Source organism: Strix aluco, chromosome 17 (genome assembly GCF_031877795.1).
Source record: "Strix aluco isolate bStrAlu1 chromosome 17, bStrAlu1.hap1, whole genome shotgun sequence".
NCBI classification, from domain to species: domain Eukaryota; kingdom Metazoa; phylum Chordata; class Aves; order Strigiformes; family Strigidae; genus Strix; species Strix aluco.
The window spans coordinates 8,640,158-8,664,981 of record NC_133947.1 but is presented as its reverse complement, the minus strand read 5'-3'; the positions used below and the strand labels follow the sequence as shown (position 1 = coordinate 8,664,981).

Genomic DNA, 24,824 nt, shown 5'->3' with positions numbered 1-24,824 from the left:
GAGGTGCTTACCGTCATCCAGATACGCTTGGTCCAGATTCTGTTCCTGTTTAATAGTGACTCCAGCTGGTAACACTTCTTTCTGGTCACTAACCGGTGGTCCATTTTTTGCTGCTCGCTGGCCTGAGGCTGTCTGCTGCTGAATCACGGTAGGATATGAACTCGGACTTAACCTTTGTGCTTGACTGACCTGGGGCTGGCTGGATCTTGCAACATTAGACGTAAAATTTTCACAGCACATGATGTGCTGAAATTCTTGATGACTTCCACACCGCAGCTGCTGGTTGGTTGGAGAATAGTGAATCACTGGAGAAGACTGCTGATTGCCTGGAGAGTGGTGGAGCACCGCTGAAGTTTGGCCTGGAGAACCAGCGTGCACCAGCACTGACCTATGGGCATCTGAAATAGCAACTGGTGTAGCCATCAAATTGGATTGCTGGTAGCCAAGTTGGCTTGGGCTAAGGCTCTTGCTTCTTTGGTATATTACAGCGGCTGGATTCTGCTGATGGTATCGAGAATCAGGAGAAGAAAGGCCTGAGCGCAACTGCTGGCAAGGAGCCATAGTGGCCACAAGACAGGAAGGGGATTCGGTGACCATTGTGTGCTGTGAATAGTAAGGCTGTGTTACTGTTCCCAGACCACTGTGTACTGTATTGCAGATTAAGGCTGGATCATAGTCATCAATGGGCTCTGTTTTGATTGATGGTACTAGAATAAAGCATGCAAAGGACATTATTCGTAACGAGCTGATGAGAAACAGAGAGGTCTTCCTTGAAGTAAGAAGAGATTTAAGCTGTTTACAAGATTTGCATGTGTGAGCTCGTATCTCTCAGGCACTGAGTTTAATAAATCACATATATGCAATCATGGAAGAGTCTCTCTTGAAAACACTCTGTACTAAGAGGCTCTTGAAAATCTTTAATGAACTATTTAACCACAAATTTCTAAAAATTGAAAAATTCAATACTTTAGCTCATATTTCAATTCATTTAAGAGCCATTCTGGAACATAAGCAAAGTAAGAAGCCATAAATAGGTGTTTTGTGTAGTACCTTGAAGACTGAATAAATAGAAATCCTATAACATATACAACTCCTCATTTTTCTGTCAAACATTTAACTAGTGACCAAAGGCAGAGCTGAACTATTTTAAAGCTTTCTTTTAGTTCCTTTGCTGCATTTAACTTCCTCAGTACTGAGAGCTGAAGACCTTTCTGACACCATCATTTAAAAGACCATGATTTAGTAAGAGTTGTGTGAATCTTGGTGTGGATAAACGTTGGCCCTCTACAGACAAATTCTCACATCTCTAATGACTTTTTTTGTCAAATCTTCACCAAAACTCAGTACAGAAATACCATACAATGGAAACTATATAATGGTCATGCAACAGGGTTATTTTTTGGAAGTGTGAGGATTCCTTCTCTGAAGTGGTCTATTTTAGGTATCGTATTGAGACACTATTGTACTCCTCAATACTATTCCATAGCAGAAAAATTTAACAACTATATAAAACCTTCACATTCGTGATACCCTATACAGTTCATAAATTCAAGGAGAGAACCAGAAATTTTCAGGCTGGAGGATACCAAAATAAGAATCAGAATGAATGTTTGCCTGTCCTTAGAAACTAGTCAAATTAAGACTTCATTTGAAGCTTACATAAAATATGGTACTGTTATTTTATGCTTTCTGTTTTCCACAAACACAATACTCTGATTTTCTCACAATATTCTTCTCCCAGCCAAAGCTGAGAAATTCTGGGAATCTCATCAGTAATCCTACTGCATTTATTGTGACATGGCTCACCAATTCCCAAGAGGAAGAACATCAGAAAAGCATTCATATTTTTCTCAACCAGCCTCATTCTGAAGAATATATACTTCTCATCTTTCTCCATACCAAGACCTCGTTACTTTCCCAGATCTGATGTTATCTTACTGTCGTACATGTCAGCTGGGGAAGGCAATGCTCATGGTTTTCACAGGGTCACATCATGTCACAGACTGAGTCTGCTCCCACTAAGGCTGTTGGAAGACCTCCATCAAGTGAATGGGGCAGCATCAGCACATTGCCAAGATAACTGTCCTCTTAAATTTACAGAAATTCTTGATCATAAATCATATGCATCCTTTAAACCAAACAGTTGTTGAGTGCTTAGCTGCACTCAGATGAATTAAATTAGTAAAATTAGATCCTCAAATAATGGCAAGAAAACAACATAGCAGAAAATAAAATCTTGCTCATGAGAACTAAGCAAGAACTTGCTCTGTCCTTGAGAATTACCTGGGTGATAGGTAAAATGCTGGGGTTGGCTTCTTTTTCTTTTCCCATTGATGACGTAGAAATTCACCTTCACAGCTGTGCGAATGTGCTTGTTACGGTACTCTGGTATTTCTACAAAAAGCATGCTCTGAAACAACAAAAGGAGACAATATAGAATTAGTAACTGAGGCTGACCAGAGATTTTTGCATACATCTCTTGTTATGCATCCAGGTATAAAGGAAGAAAAATCTTCCTATTCATGCCTATAAGGAAGGGTATGAGAAGAAGAAAGGAAAAAAAGGGCAGATGGTGAAAAACTAGAAGATTTTTGGTACTATGAAGCAGGTTTCTATGTACTGTATCCTCTCTTGTACTTGATGTTGTCCTGAACTTGGGAAGAGAAGTCTCAGCTACAAATAAAATACACAGAATGATGATAAATGCAGCAGCACTGTTAATCACACTGTGCTTGATAAACAAGTATGTATTGCAGAATTCCCTCTGTTTGTTAGAATAAACTTGATTATTCTATAGGCTTTTTACTTATACATAGCCGGATCTCTCTTCCATGGAAGTCAACAGTGAGTCTCCTGTTCTCTTCTGCAAGGGCCCACATGGCCCATGGCAATGTAAGTGCTAGCTCCTAAATGCACTGAACAACTACAGTAAGGTCCCATTAAGCAAAGTGAACAAAGAGGCTCATTCCCTTGAAAGATCAATATTCATTTTAAATACTATAGTACAAATCCTGGCCTGCAAAGTACAGAGCACCCAAGACTTCCATACAGGCGAAAGGAAGTCAGGACAGCCAGCATCCTGCAGAGGACTGGGCTGATACAATAGAGTCTTCTGCAAGAACACAAAATCTAGTGGTTGTTCAGTTTGCTGTGGGTTACTGCTAAATGAATAGTTTCTTTTTGCAACACATTTACTACTGAAGCATTTGACATTTGTTCATCACAGCAGTAAGATAGCTGCTCTTTCTACTTTTGAGACGCTCTTTGAAAACTAACCCTTGAATACAACTTGCTGTCTGAGAAGCCCAAGGAGAGGACATCCATGTTTTGCATACTTACAGGCTGGCTCTTATCTTTGTCCACTGTTGCCTCCATTTCCCAGATCTGCTGCCCATCTAGAAGAATATCACAATAATAACCTCACTGTATTTTTTTTAAATCATAAAGCTTGACTTAAAAAAAAAAAGAGACAAATTAAGGGCATCGTTAGCAAAGCTCTCAAACTGGACTTAGTTTCAAGCACTTTCTCAGTTCTAACCAAAAGCAACAGCATTTAATTTAAACACATCATTGAACACCTCTCACCAGGAAAAAGCTTACATACATATTAAAATTAAATGTTTATGTAGAAATTAGCTGAATTGAGGAATGAAATATTTAACACAGGTGCAACATCTGCTTTTTACCAGACTTGATTTCAGCCAGCTTGACTGATGGAGGGCATCAGAAGGTCGGATAACTTAATGGTCACATTCGGTCAGCAGCTCAGCAAACTTTCCACTACTTTAAGCTAAGACCACATGGCTCCCCACCAGTGTGGTTTGTGGTGGAATGAACAAGGAGGTGGAGGAAGGACTAGCTAACAATCCAGGTCTCATAGGGGGTGCATGGAGATCTAAGCAAGCAAACTGAGTCACTTAAGGGCTCATTTTTAGAGGTGCTGAACTGTGAAACTGGCAGATGCTCTGAATTCTCACAGGAGTGTAGGTTTTTCTAGAAGTAGTTCAACAGGGCCAGATTCTTACTGTAATTGGGAAATCAGCTATACAGGGTGCTTGATTTCTGTTATGCATGCCCTCTTACTATTTATACTCGTTTCTTATACATGCAATACGAAACCTCAGCCATGACATACAGCATACATCTCCTCTGATTCAGGAACAAGCCCAACATCTCTTGACAGTGGACCCATGCCTGAGCACTGCCACCACTGCAGGCTGTGACAGAGTGCCACTGACAGCCCTAAACTCACTATAAAGCACCAAATATTCATCATACTCAGTGTAAAAGCACCTCATTGCATGTGCGACAGCCTCTACTTCTGAACCACTGGAAGTTGTTCTGCTCTTAATTACGTCCACGCAGCTTGTCTCCATTCTGAGTTACACAAAATTGTATTTATAGAGGAAAATAAAATTTGATCCCCTTGTATGGAATACCATCAAAGTAACCCCCGTGCTATAAGAGTACATCAGTAGTGACAGGACATTTGTACACAGACTGAGTGCTTCATCTGGCTACAAATATTTCTTAAATTTACTGTCGCCCACACTTCCCAGAAACATCTTTTAGCAATGCCTTCCTTATTACTTTTTTTTTTTTTTTAGATTTTAATCTCTACCCCTTTGATTTTTATATTCCACTGAGCCTTTTGGGCAAGCAATTTGCAGAAGAAAAACACTGTTGGGAAAAAAAAATTGCCTCATACCTTTCTGAAAGTTTGATTTTTAAAATAAATAGGGGACACATAACCAAATGAATGGATGTGACTTGAAATACTGCAGCCACAAGGCTGGTGTTTGCTTTAGAGAGGGGGAGGCAGCTCCCGAGCGCGTCTCTGCAGGGGTTCCCCAGACTGCACACCCAGGTCTGGCAGGACAGGGGTGGAAGTCTCCTAAAACCAGTCCTTCTCACAGGACTTTTTATTTTTCCCAATTCTTGGAAATTCTGCAAGAGCTGCTTTTGTCCTCTGTTATTTAAGTACTTCTGCTTCTGGCGAAAAGGGAAATGAAAGAGTATTTTTAAATGCATTTTGCATTTTTTCTGTTGTTTTCCTCTTTGTTCTCCGCTCGCGCAGACAATGAGCTGACAGATGTGCTCAGCTCTCTGGGCAGCCTCTCCCCGAGAGGGACTCGAGCTGCTGCTCCATGGCTGGGCTGGGCCGCAGCCCCACGGAGGGCCCCGCCTGCCCCAGCTCCATGTCCTTCCAGCCCGGGGGTCCCTCCCAGCGTGCCCACTGCAGCAGATGGGACCTCACCTCTGCCAGCACCCTACACCTGAGATGCCTCTGCTCTGTTTTGGGCCTTAAACACGCACGAGGAAGAGAAGGGTTTTCCCTGAGGCCATCACCAACAGCCACATTCTCCTCAGGGTGGGCCGGCTCCCCGGGGCGCTTGGGCAGGGTGCCTGGACTGTGGTGGGGCTGGCTGGGCCTCCTCACCCGCGATCCTTCTCACTGGGAAAGTGGAGGCAACCGAGGAATACCTGGAAGTTTGGCTTCGTCCCTCAATTACCTGCGAGGAAGAGCCTCACAGCAGGAGAGAGGGCCCAGGCCTCCACCATCTCACACCACTACTGCCACAGCATTCTGGGCACAAGGAGAAAACGTTAAACAATTCTGACTTTTTTTCTTTTTTTTGAAGTGTTTCAAGTTCCCCCCCAGCGAGTCAGTTGTCTTTTCTACACTAACACGTGGATTAGTGACGGACTGCCGGAGCGGAGACAGCCGAAGCAGGCTGTGTAATTAGAGCTGGCAAGGCTCTCACCCAATTTGCTGATTACCCCTCACATCCCAAAGGACCGCTCTGCAAAGGAAGGGAAAATACTTCATTATTTAACAATAAGCATTCACTTTGGCCACTGCTCTAGACAGTTGCAGGTTAAATCTATACCCCTATTAATGCAGCTAACTCTTCCCCATTGTTGAAATGGTAAACATCTCGGGAAAGGGGGAAGCCGACAAATACTGGGGGTTTAATACAGCAAATACTAAATGCATTGTCTGATGACAAGGCAGTAAATACTTAATGGGGGGATTCCTCTTCTAGGTGATCTTTGTGAAAAGAAGCCATCATAGTATGTGTTAAGGAACCTCCCCACACCCCAAAAAACCCCAGAAGATAAAAAATTATAGTTCTCTGAGGAAAAGAGAAGAGAAAAGGAAACAACAAAATATGTCATAAAATAAGAGCTCTGATAGACACACACATCAGGAACTGTCTAAGCAATGCAATATGAAGATGTCCTGACAACAAGGACAGCCAAGTGGGAATATTTGACATTGGTTTTCCTCCAGGCAGAATGTTTTCATCTTTGTTTCTGTATTGCTAAATTCAAACAGTCTGTGCAGATACAACAGCACTAACTTCACAAAGAAGGTGGAAATCAAAAGGATTTGTTGGTCCAAAACGCATAAAATAAAGGAGAAACGGGCCTCCAAGTCATCTGCTGTATTCAAGAGGCCTGTGAAGCATATGCAACCACAATTACAGTGGATTTGATTTAGTAACCAAGCCACTGAAATTGCACTAAAAGCTAATGAAGCCAACCATAAAAATCAAATGATGTTTAGGCTGAGTCCAAAGTCTGTGGGGGTTAAGAGTAAGAATGAGAATAAACCCAACCAAATAAGAAATAAATGTATTTGGGGTTATCATTCTAATGATGATAGATGCTTCTGTTTGGATATATTCATGCTTGTGGCAGCTAAACAGGTTTCTAACAAATCTGTCAGCAGCAGCAATCCCTCTTCTTTAAGCACTGAAGCCCTGTTGAATATAACCACTCTGCAGCTCACTCCCTGACCTTTATGCTTAAATATCATGATGTGGCTCCATCTGTCTCACTGCTTCACTTTCATAGTTGCGAATGTACAAACTTTAGCTCGAGACAATATTTGCTTTTCCTTTAACCCCCCTAGATAGGTACATTACGGTGAGCTGTTGGCAGAAGGATGAGGGAGGCTGTGAATAAAATGAAAAATACAACTGCATTCAGAAGTCTCTCTCTACTTTAACCTATCCTTTTTGCTGATAATGAAAAGCAATCTTTTGATTATGCACACTCAGAGAGTTAATGGAGAGCAGGAGGAATAAACTGAGAAGTCTAAGGCCCATCTGTAGGACAATTCAGGAAAATTTTGAACAGAGAAAACTTGCACCAAACTGCCAACACATTTATCGTTTTTAGAATGTGCATAAATGAGAATTTTTTTAGGAGGAAATTAAAGTGGATGTTTGAAGAAAGTCATCAGCAAAAATGGCATTTTTACTGTAAAGATGTACTAAAAACCACAGTGCTGATATGATGGTAGAGCACAGCGCCCAGTACAAAACACGTGTCACGACCTGGGTACGCTGAAGTAGGCCCTTCTCTCCAGTGCTGCAGCCCAGGTGATACCTAAACACTACAGATGCATTTTGCTTTCAGCAGGAAGTTGTGCTCAGCCACCTCCCGAGGTCCCTTCTGGCCTTAATTACCCTGTAATTCTGTCATGCCACAAACGGGACAAATGACTGGTCCCCTCCCTGCTTGCAAACCAAGAAGATTAAGCCCCAGCTAGACTAATAATCTAAAGACTACAAGTACAGATAGCTGTAATTAAACCTGCATCAACAGTGGAGAGGTAAGAAAACAGCAAAAGAGCAACAGCATCATTTTTGCTGAGGTACTGTAAGAGCGTGAGCTCACAGATGCAGAGAACGTGTGTTCTGCAAATCGCATTCAGCGCTGGGCTGTCCTGACAGCGATACACGCCAGGCAGAGCACTGCAGGGATGTCCCGGTACATGTGTGGATCACATGGGAATTTGGTGCCAGATCCATGTGTGTGGTGTGTCTTTAATTCTACCTCCACCATGGAGAATTCAATCCGCGCCTCTGAAAGGAGCAGTAGTTCCATTAAAGATGATAAAATATTTTTGGATTTAGACCCTGAGGTCTTACCAGCCATGGCTGCCTCATGCAGTATTTTTACTGTTGTGGTTCCCTGCTCATTTAATGGTTTGTCTTAGTTGGCAAATCTTTAACACCACAGGTCAGTGAAATGTTCAGGAAATAGAGATTTTTGTGCTGCTTCAGGGCTATGAGACTTAGCATTAAACTCTGATGAGAGATCTGATTGTGTCAGCACTCTTTGGAGGAATGAATGAGTTGTTGGAAGAAAGTAATTCTACCCTCTCTAACTCAAACTGTGATCATACCAAAAGTCTTGCTTCAAACTTTGGGGAAAATCAAAATGTCAGTCTGCATTAGGAACATTTTGGGTGATTCTCTGCAGCCTCTTATAGGGCTTTTTTTAATTAGCCAATTAAAGGTTTTCCGAACCAGTTACAGCCTTTACACATTATTCACGATCCCTTACTCATGACTTTGGGGTCAGTAACTAGCAGAGAAACAAACTTACTGCTTTATTTGAACAAGCATGACTGATGGACTGAGAGGTTCAGGAAATTTTCTTTGCAGTTCTCTCCAGTTGAAGACTAAGTATACTATTGTGCTGATTCTGTATGTGATTCTGTGCCTGCATGTGATTTTATGCTTGAAAATGTACATTGCTTTTCAGTCAAGCATTACACAAATTACTTAATGAACAACCTGTTACCTTTTTCCCAGGCAGCAAACCATGCTAGTTCCCCAAAGAAACTGAGCCTGGTAGCTAGTGGGACAGCTGCTCTGACTACACATTTCTGCAGAGTTCCCTTTGGGCTTGCAATGAATTGTCCCTATTCACTGTGTTTCTTGGAAGGTCTTCCAAAAAAGCACAACGATTATCTCTGTCAGCTTTTATCAGTAGATGACAGGCATCTCTGGAAAACAGTCAAGGTTTTTTAGAGCCACCCCAAGAACAAAGTAAAGAACAATGAACACTTTCCAGTGGAACAGACACCACTTCTGGGATGCTGAAACCTTATGGGCAAGGGTACACTCACACAAAGTCTCTGCTGCTCTTTTTGGGGACGAATTCTGATTTCAGCTGGGAAGTTACTCTGCTTCATGTCAGTGCAAGGTTGCTCAGCACCTGGTCCTAAGCAGTTGTCTCCTTCTGGGGTTCAGAATAATTTTCAAACTTTAGAGCAAACACAGCGTGAATAAATTTACAACTCACAAAAGCAGAGTTATTGGATTTTTCACTGAGCTTGATTTCCATGAATTTCTTTTTCTTCTCGAAGCAAGACTGCCCACTGCAGTTAATGAACCTCTGTTTATGATGAGCTGAGGCCAGTGCCTTCATTGCACTGAGGACATAAGTTTGAGTCACCAAGGCCAAAGATACAAGTCAAGGTCTGGGAGGTAAAAGGCCAATGGATTAGTCATCCGCCATCCAGCCCAGCCCCAAATCTGACATTTTGCACAGTGAGAACAAGTCTAGAGGAGATTTCTCCCCATCCATTGTTGAGGAATTCAATTCACACTAAAATAAAACATAAATACAGTAGTTGAGTAGTGAAGCAGCAGGGGCAGGCTGTCATTCCAGAGCTCTTCCAAACGATTCCTTACACCAATTCATCAAAATAGATTTGTTGGTTTTTTAAGATTATACGTGTGTTTGTGTGTGTGTGTGTGTATAAATTATTAAACAAAAGCTCCTCTCAAAATAAAACCACTGGGAACCTCCATGTAATAAAATGAGTCACACCAGGATGTGATGACTAAGTGGGAGAATAGGGAATTCCACTCCCCGTGCCAGCTTTCTACATGATCAATTTTCTGTCAACAGGTGATGGGAGCTTGTCTCTCTGCCTTTTGTTTATTCCAAGAATTATTATTATTTTTTAATATTCTCTTTAAACAATTAAGATTCAAAGCTGAATAATCAGGACCAGGCATACTTCCACTAGGCGCCCCCATAGTAAACAGTGAGCCAGGGAATCCAGGCCAGTAGTGGCTGCCTGTGTTAATAAGGATTTACCAGCTGTAAAATTCCAAAATCTTGTGTCATATGGGGAAACCTTCCAAAACACTGGATTCCACCCTGTCTCGCTGAGTCTCTAACAGCTATGGCAACTCCATTTCTGCAGCCACACTCTTTTGCATTTTTGTGTGTGTGATCCTTAGATTTTTTCCTGTTTTGCAGTGTTTTTCTGGGATCCCCAGTTTAATGTCTGACAAGTGGCCTGTGGGATTACAAGAACACCTGGAGCAGGCAGCACATTTCAGCCAGGGAGTAAACCTGTGGGCAGAAATATTTGCAGGATTTTCAGCAGCTATAATAGCAAGGAAAAGCAGAAGGTGTCCTATTTACCCTGAAACTTTCTAATTTGTAAAGGGTAAACTCTAATCCTCCTGACTAATACTTGTTACTCTTCAGTGTTCACAAATGGTGGGATTTGCTTAGGAAGAACAAACCAGAAAACTCAGAGAACAAAACCTCCCTGATCCTCCCCTACTCTCACACCTTTTTGCAGAGAGAACCACCAAGCAGGCCCTGTGCTCTAATTTGCTGTGGCCTTACTTTGGTGCACTGCAAGGCATGAGGAGGGGAGATTAACCTGGAAGGGGATCACCTTTAGCTAATGCAAAAATCAGGTGGGCCTCCCAATGGAGACATCTGTAATTTATTGCCCTGGTTCATCCCATCACTCTGCAGGTTTACAGTGCAGAAGATACGCATCCAGCTTTAAATGCTGGACTCCAGCCACAGACTGCATGGAGCTGAGAAAGTGCTCTTTCTAAACTAGCAAGAAAATAGCAAGATAGCAAATTTATTTCACATACTCTCTGTAGAACCTCACATGTTGCAAACAAATTGAATCATTTAAGATTACAGTACCACTCTTAGTTTTGCTAACTCTATAACTATTCCCAGATATTTGTGCTTTTTTCTTTAGTCTTTTGCACTAAAAAAGCCAAACAATAGTTTGGGTTCTTTTCTGCATAAGCTGGGCTTTTGTCTCAGGTTAAGATGCCTTAAAAATCTACATTAAAATGCATGTTCAGCAGTGGATTGTGTCTGTGACTGAGTTATGATCCTAGTTCTAAGATATGTCCCATTCCTCTCAATTCTGCATAACTTAAACCCTCAATTTCAGTTCATTAATTTAGGAATTCTGTGAGAGAACTAAAGCTTGGAGCTTACATTAAATACTTAAAAGTTGTTTACTGAGGTCAAATAGCAAACATCTCTTTTGGATGGATCTGAGAAAAAATTGAAGGCTTTTTAAAAACTTTTTGGTGTCTTTTTTATCTTTAATTTGCCTGAGAAAATTGTATCATTAATTTTGCGTCATTAAGTTCAAAGAGATAATTGTTGAAAATAGTTTGCTCTTTTTTGTATTCCCTGGGAATTTTTTGATCATTCATGAAACTGTCAGACTACTAACAGGCATTTAGTTCCCTGTTTGGGGCACAGTGAGAAATTTCAGACTTGACATGACAGAAAAGGGGAACACTGCTGTAGACAGTCATATAATTTCCTTTCACATCTCCCTCAAAGGACCATGATCCTCAGCCCTGGATCCTCACTATCATCAAAACCAATATGCAAGCCACCTTCTATTCACATTATACACATAACGCCATCCCATCACAGTTTTCTGTAGTGAATTGTCCTGGCCAGAAGACTGTTTCATGTTTCAAGTCATTTGGCTGATTTTGAGCAGATACATATCAACTTACACAATTACAACACATATGGGCTGTAAAAGGCATTTACTGCATAGAAGAGCACTTGCAATCGTGGCTTTACTTATGATAAAATGTCAGCCAGCATGTGCCTTGGGATTCATGGGTCTGGGGCAACACTTACTGTGGACTCAGCCTCCCCAGGAGCTTCTGCTCAAAGTAAAACATCACCCCTTTTAACTCCTTGCCTGTCAAGGCTTCCCCACTCTTCCCATTGTTGCCTGGCAGTATATAGCTGTTCAGGGCTCCAGAACTGACTGCTGAGGACTCTCACACCCCATTAACAAAGTATTTACCCCATTTCACTGAACTCTCTGGCTGCTTTTCATAAGCAAGTCCCATGCCCAAACACCCAGAAGTATTGAGCTCTTGCTGCAGCTGCAGACCAGAAGGGAGTAATGTAAGAAACTATAAATTCTTAATTTTCTATATTTTTTAAATCTATTGTGCATTTTAACTATATCTAAATATATATTTAACAAATCATCACAACCAGCAACTATAGGTTGTGAATACAAAACCTTCCTAGGGAGCTGTGATTTCCTTTTAACTTTTGCAGGGAGAGGTACAGGAAGATTGATAGCATCACTGGGTCCAACTTATTGTGCTTTATAAACACGACTTTTTCAAGAAAGTGGAAATTCCAAAACAAGAAAGTGCTGCTGTGCTTATTTGCTAGCTTGTGATGCAGCAGGAATACTGAAAAGTGCAAGTTTGAGAGCAAAATCACTCTAGAGCCTGTTTGCTTGCTTGCTTCTAAAAGTGAAAGTAGTATGTTTCAAAGAACTGAAATTATTTACCCAGCATTAAAATAAAGCACAGCGGCAATGAGAGATGTACAGAAGTGCTGGAAATCAGAGAGACACTGTGAAGTAGTAGAGCTATCGTCAGAATAGTTATTGACATTATTGTTATTCCAGTGATAGGCAAGCCATTGCAAGGGATGTAAATGAATATATTGGGATAAAACAGGCTATGGGTGCTTCTGACCACACGAGCCACTGCAGTTAGCATAGCTGGACGCGCAATGAGAGCCCATCTCCCACAGTGATCCCTGACAGACAGCAACGCATAAATATATACCCAAGAAGCAGAGAGCCCCCAACCTCAAAGAGGATGGGCACAGGTTGGAGGCCTGATGCACCTCAAGCTCCTGCTGTGCATGAAGGCGTGAATGCCACTGCTGTACCTGAAGCAACGAACTCTGTGAATCTTATTTCAGATATTTTAGTAAAGCTATCAGGTGTGCCAAAGGGGGTACAGGATGGAGCCAGAGAAGGTACAAGATGGAACAAGAAGGGGGGAAGAAGAAAGGCTCGTGGGTCTTGGTATCCTGGGCAGTAGCACAGGCTCTAGTTCATTTCTAGGGTACAGAGGCAAGTGCCTCCATTCAGACACAGCATTTTGGGCACTGTGCAGATGAAAGCCTCAACTCACCACCGACACACTGAACACAGTGGTCCCGATCCTGTCCTGTGGTGAGCTCTCCTGAAACCAGTAGATATTCAAGTACGTTCAAGCTCACCTGCTCTAGCTATTAGTGTCCTAAGAAACCACTGACACAAAAAGATCACCGAGGTGACAGACGTGCAGAAACTCAGGGGAAGAAGAAACTAGAACTCCACTGCTTGAATCTAGAGCTGGAAAGATTTATTTTTGTCAAATGTGCTTTGAGTGTCCATGCTTCAGAGGCCTTGACAGCTGCATCAGTTCAGAGGGCACAGAGAGCACCACCTCCTCTCTTTACACTGCATGGCCAAATTGAAAGATTTATGGTGGATCTACTCCAAAGATGTACGCTTTCTGTTTGGGTTGTTCCTCCACCACCCACATTGTCCTAGCGATGATTCATGATGTCCATGTGGCCACCATAAGAGTCTGGCAGGGGAAAGCACAGTCCATTTGCACTTTTCTCCCAGAGAAACATGAAACTCCTCTATCACTCACAGCGAAGCAGCAGTAACCAGTACACAGATGGGAGTAAACACAATGCAACCAACAACATCTGACTTGCAAATTATTACATGACAATTAAAACAAATAAAAGGGGGAATTCCAAACCTTTTCTTTTTTTAACTGCATTGTAAGATCTGGGCCCCAACCAAAACAAACACCCTTGACCTTTAGCATATTCCAAATCCTTGATAGCTGTATGACTGCTTTTCAAGCTCTCTCTTCCAGATCAAAAGTAAAAGAATACATGCACTTCAAAAGTTTCTATCTGCACAATCCAATCTAGTTGCTTCCCCTGACCTATTTTTATTTAGCTGGGCTCAGTTACGTGTCTCTGAGTTCACCCAACTCCTTCACCCAACCTCTGCTTTTGTATACTGGACTGACTGTACCGAATTCATGAGTTCCGCTGGCTTACAGCAGCTACAGATTACAATCTTTCATCAGGAAGAGATAACCTTAAAAAGAACTCAAAACTATAATGCTTGCAAGTTGGCAAACCTTATCATTAAGAAAATGAATGCTATTTATGCATCAACATTTCAAATGCAAGTACTTTATCCCCTCGCTCGAACACAGAGCACTGAGCTCCAGCCCCTTCAGTTCACTTCCTGCTGCCATTTCCTGTCGCAAGGCTAAAATGAGAGACTTTTACAGACTTCTCACTGGCGAGCTCATTGCAAGAGTCTGTAGTTCACATAATAAAGGCAGTTATTTTCATAATGACAACACAGCATAATTTGGGGAATATTCTTTACTTTCTAGGTATTTATAGGGAAAAATGTACACATCTGTAGAGCTGTGTAACAGAGAAATAAAAACTGTTCATTATTGTTCTTGGAAGCATGTTCTATTTCAGTCACAAATATGAACACTTCTACATTTCTCTGTGTTGCTAGTACTGAGTGAAGAATTGCCTACAAGACCCACAGGAAATTGAAATAGGTTTTGAGTGTCTGCCTGAGGGATAAATTACAATTGTGAGCCCCAACACCAGTTTCCTCAGTTTTGTAAGGCACACCGACCACCCTCTCAGCATCTGCTTCACTGCAGATACCGATACAGATCCCAGATTCAAGGTACACCCAGATTTTGGAGTCCATGAAATAATTAACAGGAGACTATCTCACTGCACAAAGTCACCTGCACAAAGGTTTTTGGGGGAAAAAAAAGAGTTGCTACTCTCCAGCACTGGACAAACAAGCCAAGTCAAGACCTCTGTGGAGTACAGCATGCCAAAAGCTATTAGATGGTTATCTACACTACTGCTCTCACTGTTGTCGTTACTAGTAGAGCTAAACCTGGTGGCAAAAGTGGGAAATGGAACACCACTTGCTAGCACAGACAAGGCTTGCGAGCTGTTAAAATGAAACTCGAAGAAAACCATGTTTCCCCTGTGAGCTTGGTGCATCTTCCTGCCTTCACAAAGGTGCGATTCTTTCACGGGGTCCCCGGGGGGAAGCGTAGCACTCTGGAAGAGGGCGCAACAATGACAGGGTCACGCCAGCGATGCACTATCCACCCACAGGGATGTTTATTGTGGCTTACTTTGCTTCTGAGCAGCTTATCAGCACTTTTTGCAAGGTGCTGTGCAGATCAGATCTGCAGCGAGCGAGCTCCCCAAGGCGAGCGCAGGATCCACCTCCTCCTTCCACCCAGTGACATTTCTAATTGATAAATCAGGCTGCAGAACTGGCCCTTTTTGTTCTGTGTTCATGCAGCCTAATGCAATGCGACTAAGTATGGACACAGTAATGATAATTAAAATTGTCTACAGCTTATAAAGAGGGAAGCTGAAAGTCACAGGTGTGTAAGGTCCTAAATTTCAGGCAGGCTGGGACATTCATTAACCTCTGACAACCCAAGCACAAAGGCTTAATTCTCAGTATGCTGCTGTCAGCCAAAGTCAGATCAGCTCCTGCATGATTTGCATATCCAGCTCAGCTCCTTAACCTTCCTCACGTTAAGATATACCTATTAAAGAAAGCAATCTTCACTTAAAAGCACTTCAGGGCATATCTGTTAAGAGGTACCACTGCATTACACAGAATCACAGAATCATCGAGGTTGGAAAGGACCTTGAAGATCATCTAATCCAACCGTTAGGGAAGCATTATAAAACAGTGCATGGATACACAGAGAACAAGCTTGCCTTCAGCACAGAGCAGAATCCCCCAGATAACACACTGCAAACTACACGGAATTCTGATTGAGACCAAAGATTTTACTTTGGGCCTCCCATCCTCTAAATTCCTCCTCTGCCAATCATTTATTCAAAGTCTAGCAGACTGAGACTGCCTTCAGAGGCTGAGCAGTGTTGGAGGAGGCAGGATATGGAACACCAGCATGCAAATCCCTGCTCCAGACTGGGCACTGCCGCTGGGATAAGTCATGCCTTTCCCTACCAGGAGGTAAAAAAAGAAGAGAAAAAAAAAAAAAAAAGGCAGTTTCCCCAGCAGTGAAGAAAAGCTTTAGATTTAGTGTGGAAAATGTTGTTGTTCTTTTTACTTTCTAACATCTATTCCAGCCAGAGCCTTCTCTGCTCTTATATGGAAATAGGGGCAGGGCGTTTTGGATGTTTCCTCGAAATGGCATTAAGAGCTACCTCCTTTCAGTGTATCATCTCCTTTAGTTACTGCAAAACATTCTTGGGACAGGTACCATCGCGGGCTGCCAAGCATGTTCCCATGCACCTTCACGATTCGCTGACAGCGACGGAACAGTGGCAGCACAGTGGGAAGGAATTAATACACAGGCTTAAAAGGAAATACAGGGTGCCAAGAAAATTGCTCTGACTGCACAGGCTCATCTGAAACTTCACAGTTCAGAGGCCCAGAGCCTTTCATTCTTGCTGTAAAATAGTGTGGCTTGCTGGTGGTGTGGGAAGAAACTGGGACACACAGCATGCTTCCCCCCGCCCCCCCCCATCACCAGCTGATGCCCACATACATTAATTTTTGGCTCGATTCTTACTTTTTGCCAAAGGCATTACCCTATAAATCATGCACATGCTGTTCACTTGGGTGATGCAATTTCTTAAATCCCTTGCAAGTCACTGGATATATTGCTTAAGCTGCCCCTACCTTAGTTTACCGACAGAAAACTGTTTTCTTAACAGCACAAAGGGAACACAAAGTTTACATAAAACAAGCCGATGCTTTTTCATACTGCAGAGTCCTTTGTCTCGCTGAAATCAACAGGACTAAAGGATGGCAGAGTTTGGCCCTTCATATTTGCAAAGTGCTTTTTTGATTCCTGGACATTATTATTATCCTTGCAGAGCACAATATTTAGAATTCAAAAATCAAGCCTAATGAAGGGTAAGTTAAACAAGTCCAGACTATTTACAAAGAAACAAATGTCCCTTTGCAAAAGCCTTAGAAAATCCAATAAAGTACACATACTGCTTAGTGAGGTGAGATGAAATGACTGCATGCATATGATATTATAAAAGAAACAATTCAGCTCTGAAGAAACAGGTAACTAACTACAGCAGAATGCATTTGTTTGCATTTCCTCCTGTAAACAAGAAAACCTGGATTTCTGCTGCCCACCTTAACCATTAGATCATACTAAGCATATTTTCTGGGGTCAGGTATTCTTTGAGTTAGAAATCAAGTAATGTTTATTACAGCATGCCATTATGAAAACAAAATACAGAGAGCTCAGGAAAGGCAGTAAAGGTGATGCCAGGCAATTAAGTAACTCCCAGTAACCATTCTTTATTCCCATTATTTATTTATATTCATCCAACACCAGTCAGGGCTTGGGACTGTCTTGCACTGGCTCTGTGCAAGTTGAGCAAATAAGTAGACAAGATGCAAAGAGAGAGAATCTACAACCTGCCACTCATTCCCCCTTCGTGGTTGCTCAAGAGCTAGCAAGATTACCTAAAAACTTTGGCAAAACACATTTTAAAAGAAGGAGCTCTACTGGAAAAAAAGTAGCATTGAGCTGTAACGGGGGGCTTTTCTCTTTGAATTTAATTTGTTTTGCTACAGTCTGAGCCTATATAAAAATATCTGAAAAAATATGGAAGATGAAGTGATGTGTTCTTATATCTCAGTATGTGTATAAAAATTATTTTAATTTGATATAAAAATACACTTTATGTACATTTTCCTCCATAGACTTCTAAAGGGAAGAAAATGCAATCTTTGCCTGTAGTTTACATCAATAAAAAATGTTCACTTCAATTATGATTTCTACAGTAGCGTTCACTAAACATGAGATTAAACAAACATAGAGGAACATGTAATGGTCGTTCCATTTCTTTGATAACATATCCTGCCTGACAGTTCCCAGTGTCTGTATTCTTGTGGACCAATAACACAAATATTTGCTCCCAAGTCTAATTTTACTCACATGCTTAAGTCAAGGGATTTGGTTTTACTTACATGAACTTGAATGGGATTACTCACTTGAGTAGAGTTACTCATGAGCACAAATCTTAGGATGAGGCACAACAGCACTATGGATATGCCATATCCCATTAGGGAAAGTTAGGAAAAAAACTGCCTTACCTGATGTTTTTTCTGTGAACACCACCTTGGACTCTGCTGTGAAATTTTGTCCAGTCAGGATCATCTGTTGTCCTCCATAAACAAGACAGCTATCAATATCTTGTCTTTCAACCATTGGAAGTTCATGAGCAGACCTTTGGGCTGTGGACAAATTGCAGACATGAATGAAACCAACTCTGTTTTACCAGGACTTTCCAAATCTTCCCAGAACTATCCACAGATCGATCTTGTCATCGTTACCATCCGTTGACTGCCAAAGCAGCTTCTCCAGGGTGCTAAATTTAGGTTTGAGAGGGAAAAATAAACTTACTCAAGGCATTTTATTTGGAAACATTCAGGAGCTGGCTGCAGCATTTCAGCTGTGCTGGCCTTACTTCTTGTCCTTGAGAAAGGACAGCTTGGATGAATGAGCTGGAACTTGCCCATGTCTGTTTCCAAATAAATAGCCAAATTTTCAAGTGCAGGCACACTACAGCCCTGGAGCCCAAAAATTCCACCTGCAGAGAGGATTCCACTGAATAACACTGAATTCCTCCAGAAAAAAAAAGTAAAAATAAACCTCTTCTACAAAAGCCCACTGCCTCCTACAGAACAGGGACTATGCTGGGCCTGGAACAGTACGTTTGCCAACAAAAGCACTGTCTCCATGTGCAGGCACCAAGCCTTGAGCACACAACAAGAGGGGCAATCACAAAGCTGCATTTGCGAGCAGGAGGGGTCACAGCAGAGCTGCTGCAGCCTGGGCTTTTTGCAAGCATGCTCTGCAGAAGCCTGAATGTCTGAGGAGCAGGGCCCTGTGTTGCAGACTGCATTTAATTTTAAAAGGCAAGGAAAGAAAAGGTAGGGTGGAATCCAGATGGGCATGTACGTGATCAAGGATTTCTAAGGTCTTTACTGTTCTTGGCTGTGAACTTGGAACGTGACTTTGGCAAGTTATTCTCTAATTCCCCAGCCAGAAAACCAGGATAGCACCATCTCTCCACCTGCTTTCTTCTCATCCCATTAAAACAGCCATTTGCATGGTCAGAAAAGCTTTGGAGAATCCTGGTCACCATCCCTGCAAGCCCATTCCAACTGTTTGCTAACAAGTGTCAGGAGCCGAAGAAAGTGAAGATACAAGAATTGTTCCCTACAATGCAGACAGCTGGAAAATATCATGAGCTTCCCTGTGACCAGACCAGGTGGGCAGGTTTGGGTCTGAACTGCGAGTTCATGACCTGCACTCAAACTCCTCCAGATTCATCCACCCCAACTGGAAAGGTCTCTAGAGGATGCCGCTCATCTATTTAACAGCTGCCTTGGCTGGATTTTAACTTTCTCTGACAAAGAGCCTGCTCCCAAGAGACCCTGAGCACTTGTGTCTTCCCTTCACTGAACACCGTTCACTGTTGAGCCAAAAATAAGGAAATATTATCCTGTATGTTCAGCGCTGGGCCTCCACTCACACACAGGCAAGGCTGTGCTTTTTGTGACCTGGTCCCGGCACCCTTTTACTGTTGTGCAACCTTCAGAAAGCCAAAAACCGAACAGTTCTTGGCCACAGCGAGAGCTGTACAGATTCTCTCACCACATGAAGAAAATGCTAGAGTATTTGGTGGGATAACATAAACATTAAACCTTTTAGGCAGGTGTATGTAGAAGAGGGGAGCAACTTTTCCAGCAAGGACAAGCTCAAGTGAACCCTTTCTGCCAGTCATGAGAGAGTTTTTGCTCGTTAAAAATACAGATAATTCAATATTTACAACTGTCTTGTGACATTTGAGAGGCATTTTTTAAAGTCTATTTAAAACAACCTTATGACTCATTGTTCCCTTCAAATATATAACAACAGCTGGGTTAAAATACTGCCAATTAAGAATATATATTCAGATTATTTTCACAGAAGCTGCTAATTGCTTTCACATGGCTGTATGATTAATTCCTTTCCCTAAATACTCAAATTTTTGATGAGTTCATAATTGGATTTATCACAAATACACATTTGTAACCTCAAAGGTTTAAGAGTAAATAGCAATCATCAAAAACATGTCTACAATAGTCAAGAGAAATTGTATTTAAGCTTTGCCCTGGACACTGTTTATTCCTATTTAATCCCCAAATGTCACTTCCAAAGCATCCCAAATCATCAGAATTCCAGATTAACCTATGTCTCCTTCAGACTTCAGTGTGTTAATAGAGAGCTTTGTACCTGACATCCCACAGATCAGTGGTTCTCAAGGCTTTTTCAGGACGAGGAAGGACAAATTTTAGCCTGGAAATAACCGTCTGACTCATCTTAATTACATTTGGATCTCGGCAAGTTGGAAATCGCTGCTGAAGACCAAGCCTCTGTCCAACTTCCATAGAGCGCAGTGTTTGTGTACGCTGCGACCTACCGGGGAGCTGGGGAGGACAACCCGTGCACCGGGAGTGTGCAACCCGGCTCTTAGGAAATGCCAAAACCCCTTCTGCCATCCTCAGCCGAGCTGGGGTGGTCTCAGTAGCACTGTCTGGAAGCCTGTGATGGGCAGAGGTGTTCTGCAGGTACCCCCATGCAGCTCTGTGCTGCCACGGCTCCACGGCCAGCAGCAGCCAGGCTGACGCAGAGCTATGTTCTGGCATGGCCACAGCATGAGCAGGCTATGGGCATCTCCAAAACTGCTTTTGCCCTGACCCCAATTTGGTCATGCCTGTAGGTGTACAAAACCCAAGTGTGCTTTATATGTGCTGCAGAATAATACCATTTGGAAGTGTTTCGGTTGAGTTTCTCAATGCAGATATCGTGCTAAAGGGAAAAGTGGAGAAATACAGTTACCTACTGAACACCGTGTTTTCTCTGCCCCATTTTGCCTGTACTCTTCTCCTCCCACTAGATGGTTTGCAAATCCTTTTCTAAAAAAAAAAACGCTTTTCATTTTTCCAAGACCTGTTTGGTTTTTTTTTTACTGAGGCCTATAAGAAAGTTTCACCCCATTCCCCATTTCAACCAGTTAGGAGGCTCAAGGTTCAGTGTGGAACTGCCTCAATAGGATTACTTTTTTTTCCTCTGCAAGAAATATTAATTGCCAATAAATCCCCTTCCTCTAAGGCTCATGATGGGTGGACTGCATGCAATAATTTCACACTATTCCTTCTCTTCCCCCAGGGGTTGGCACTTCATAAAGTGACCTACAGCTACTGGAGTTTATGAGCTTTGAATAAACAAAACGCTGTTGATTTAACCAGTTGGGGTGTTTACTTTCAATAGCAACAGTTACTGACATAAGGCAGCAAAGCAAATGCTATAGAAATACTCACACTTGGCCTGAAGCAGAGTGTCAACCTATTAACAGGGGACATTATTTTTCTATTTTATTTGACTGTCTGCAAATCAAGATGTCATGGATACATGGTGCCAAGAAATACAATGCACACAGTGACACAAGAGAGAAAGGGAGCTGCTGTCTGGGAGTGCTGCACCACCTCCAGTGAGCCTCAGCCTGGGAGGGAAGCAGCCCCTGCACTGCCTTCCCTGCCTGCACTGCCCAGCCAGCCCACGGCTGCCCACAGCCCACCCAGGCTCACATGCACCCGCGGCAGGGGCACAGGGTGTTTCTCAGGGGTTGAACCTTTATCCCCTTCCCTATGCCAGGAGGTGGAGGAAAGGTTAAGATGGCCTAGACATCTGGGCCGGCAGGCCAAATGCTTCACAGGGGATGTACAAGCCTGGAGGCTGACCATAAGGAAGTGTACCAAGGCAGGGTGAAGGTGTTTCTTGCCTCCCCACCTGCCCACAGCATCCATAACTGTTCCTTTTTCAGTAGAGAGGCTATGTGGCTCAGCAGAGAGGCTATTTGGTTTCTAGGGAAAAAAAAGGGATGTTCTGAGACAACTGATTACCTGGATAAGTCTGTTGTGGCTCCAGATCTCCCCCAAGAGAGTGCTGCCCATCACTGCTAGCAGGTTCCAAGTGACAACCTCAGTTGTATTTCCTAATATGCTCCTCGGGTAATCCCAGCTCCACCTGAAAGCCCCCTTCTCTCCGTGCCTCCCAGCTCTCCCCATCAGCTCTCCTCCTGCACGCATCTCCTGGGACGAGCAGTTCTAGCCCTGTCTGAGTATTGTGTTTCCTTCCACTGGCTTGGAGGGCTTCCAAGCACTGCCTTGTCTTGCCCAAAAGCTGACTCGTTTTATGAGGAGTCTTAACTGAAGCTAAATGTCTCTTAACAGCCTCCGGAGAGGAACTGTCTCGGCAACCTCTCTCCCTGCATGTGCAGTAAGAACGAGGGCTGTATCGAGTAATGTAGGCAAAGCAAAACGACTAATGTAATCTGCCTCTTGGGAGGAACAGGCTTGTGAACACTGTGCAGAGCAGCGCGGGTCTGACCAACGCTTCCAGAGCACAGATACTCCACAGTCTCCATGTATCAGTGCGCTACCTCAGTGCCTTCTTCTCCAGAATGACTGGAGGCCTCTATGCCAACCTCTGTATAAACAGAGGCCAAAGAATAGCTGATAGAGTGAGATCTGCTCAACACCATCTTTCTGACACCTGCAACACTGGATCCAGAGCTCAGGTTTACCTGATGTCCCTACAGCTGACCAGAGTTCAGGAGAGATCTTATCCTGGGCAATCACAAGGAACAGGATTGGGGCTTACCTGCAGCCCAGTGAGGACAAAGCTTGCGTTACATCTAATTACCTCTAATTGCCATCACAAGCCAAGTGTTTACTTTACAAAATGCCACTCCTGACATGTCTTTCCAAACCCCCAAAGGCTCTTGGCTCCAGCCACTGATTTCTGTTGGATTTGAGAAGAACAGATAGCACTGAATATCTGATGCTAAAAAAAAATCCCAAACCCTAGAAGAAATAGCAGAGGCGTAATTTGTTGTGGGATTAATTCTTCCACCTCAGTGCAAACCTTAACGAGCCAAAGTAAATATCTCATTCCTCTTGTCACACTGTGTTTATTTACCACGAGCTGCCTGCCCGAGGTAGGATTGATAGGAGCAGAGCTCCTGTGCCAAATGCTTATCCAGCGCACTAATGTCCTGGGAGACTTTGATCCCATACATCACACACTGAAGCACCCTAAGCTCTCTGGTGGGAGTAGAGGCAAAGGCTGGGGAGCTGCAGTGTGGGAGCCAGGGGAGGACCAAGGGCAGGAGACATGTCTAGCAGGCAGGTAAACAGTAAGGCACCCTAGAGAGCAGCAATCTTCTAACTGGACGGATGGGATGAATTATCTCCTGCTAGGAGTATGGACCAGTGGAAGACTTAAATGAGAATCATGTAAATAAAGCAAATTTCCAGCCCTCGTGATTAGATGGGAAACCTTGAAAATGTGATCTAAATGTTATGAAAAGAAGAACCCAGTATGAATGACAACAGTTTCCAATTTGTTGCCAGCAAGACTTAATCAGCAGTTTGTGCAGAGCCATTCAAGAAAAAAGCACCAAAAATAGAGGGCTTTTCTCCACCTCCTGCACATAATTTATTTTATGATGTCCTTGCAAAGGAGGAGTGACAAGCACTGATGGCAGCAGTGTCAGATAAGTACGATACTTTCTATGAACTGCAGCCAGCTCACCAAACCAGCGTGTGATTAATGACAGGAAAACCATGGCCTCAGTTCACTTCTCTGTCGATCATCTCTGCGGGTATGCACAGCATTTCCCTTTAATCCCTCGTGCAGGAGATCTGCTGAGCTTCAATTATGCTCAGAAATCCATGCTCTACGTAATACACTGGGGCGCTTGCTCTTACCAACAGCAGTATTGCAAAGACAAAAAATAAACAGGAGTTTATCCTCATAGCAAGGCTCGCAGCCTGCAAAAAGGGCGGGCATTTTCCTTCTGTCTGACTCAGACTTTCCAGACTGAAATATTCTGGTTGCACATTAAAAGTAGCAAATGTTGTCAGAATAAGCTTTTAAATTCTGTGCTTTACAAGAGAGAAAATTTACACTTTAGAAAAAGAACTAGTTTTTGTGTTAGCTGTATTTACAGCAAACTGTGTAACTGTCTTGAAAGGGGGGAAAAATTCCTTTAATTCAACTGGAAACCACGTTACTCTCATAACAATCATGGTTATGGTTAAACTTGCAAGCGGGTATCTCCCAAGTGCAAAGAGACCATTTGTTTCTGCTTTTTTATCTCAATAAACTAGTGCTCCTTCTTGCCTGCTGTTATATTCCAACCAGCACAACTCCCGGCCGAGGAAAAGCACTCACTGCTTTGCCAAGACAACATTCTTTTACATGACTAGCTCTTTCCTCTGTAGTTATTAATGTGTCACATATCATAGGCTCAGATTGTCTAATATTATGGGAAAATCTACTAGAAGGAGAGAAAAATAAAGGAAACTTCCAGGGAAATTGATTAAAGGGAAATAAGATATTTGACCCAATTTAGTGGAACAAAATACGGTCAATAATAGAAACTATTTAAATTCCTCAGATGGACACGCAGTTCTTTAGCAATAAGTTTTGTTTGTTTTGTTTTTTTACCACCTTGGAATATCTATTATAAGAACAAGATTTTAGACTCTTTCTCTCATGCCAAGTGCAATCGTTCGCATTTTAAGGGATTCATGAGCACAGCTTAGTATCAGCAAACATGGATTATATGAAACAAGAACTGCGACATGCTTTGGGAAGGTTTAACCAGCATCCATTAGAATAAAAACTGTGACACAGCGTGGGTGATACTCCTAAGCCTTACACTCACATCTCGCAGACACTTGCATAAAGCGGGTTTTGGTTGCT

General features: G+C 42.7%; 1 protein-coding gene across 3 annotated transcripts in view; it reads right to left on the bottom strand.

The window, feature by feature from the left end:
• NFATC2 (nuclear factor of activated T cells 2) overlaps window positions 1–24,824 on the bottom strand; it is a 94,335-nt gene that overhangs the window by 34,666 nt on the left and 34,845 nt on the right. For all 3 annotated transcript variants that reach the window (XM_074843095.1, XM_074843094.1, XM_074843096.1), the window contains exons 6-9: window positions 18,098–18,238; window positions 3,340–3,395; window positions 2,284–2,410; window positions 12–707 (exon numbers count right to left, since the gene is read on the bottom strand). In XM_074843095.1, coding sequence (XP_074699196.1) covers window positions 12–707; window positions 2,284–2,410; window positions 3,340–3,395; window positions 18,098–18,238 — 1,020 coding nt within the window. The remainder of the gene's footprint in view (window positions 1–11; window positions 708–2,283; window positions 2,411–3,339; window positions 3,396–18,097; window positions 18,239–24,824) is intronic.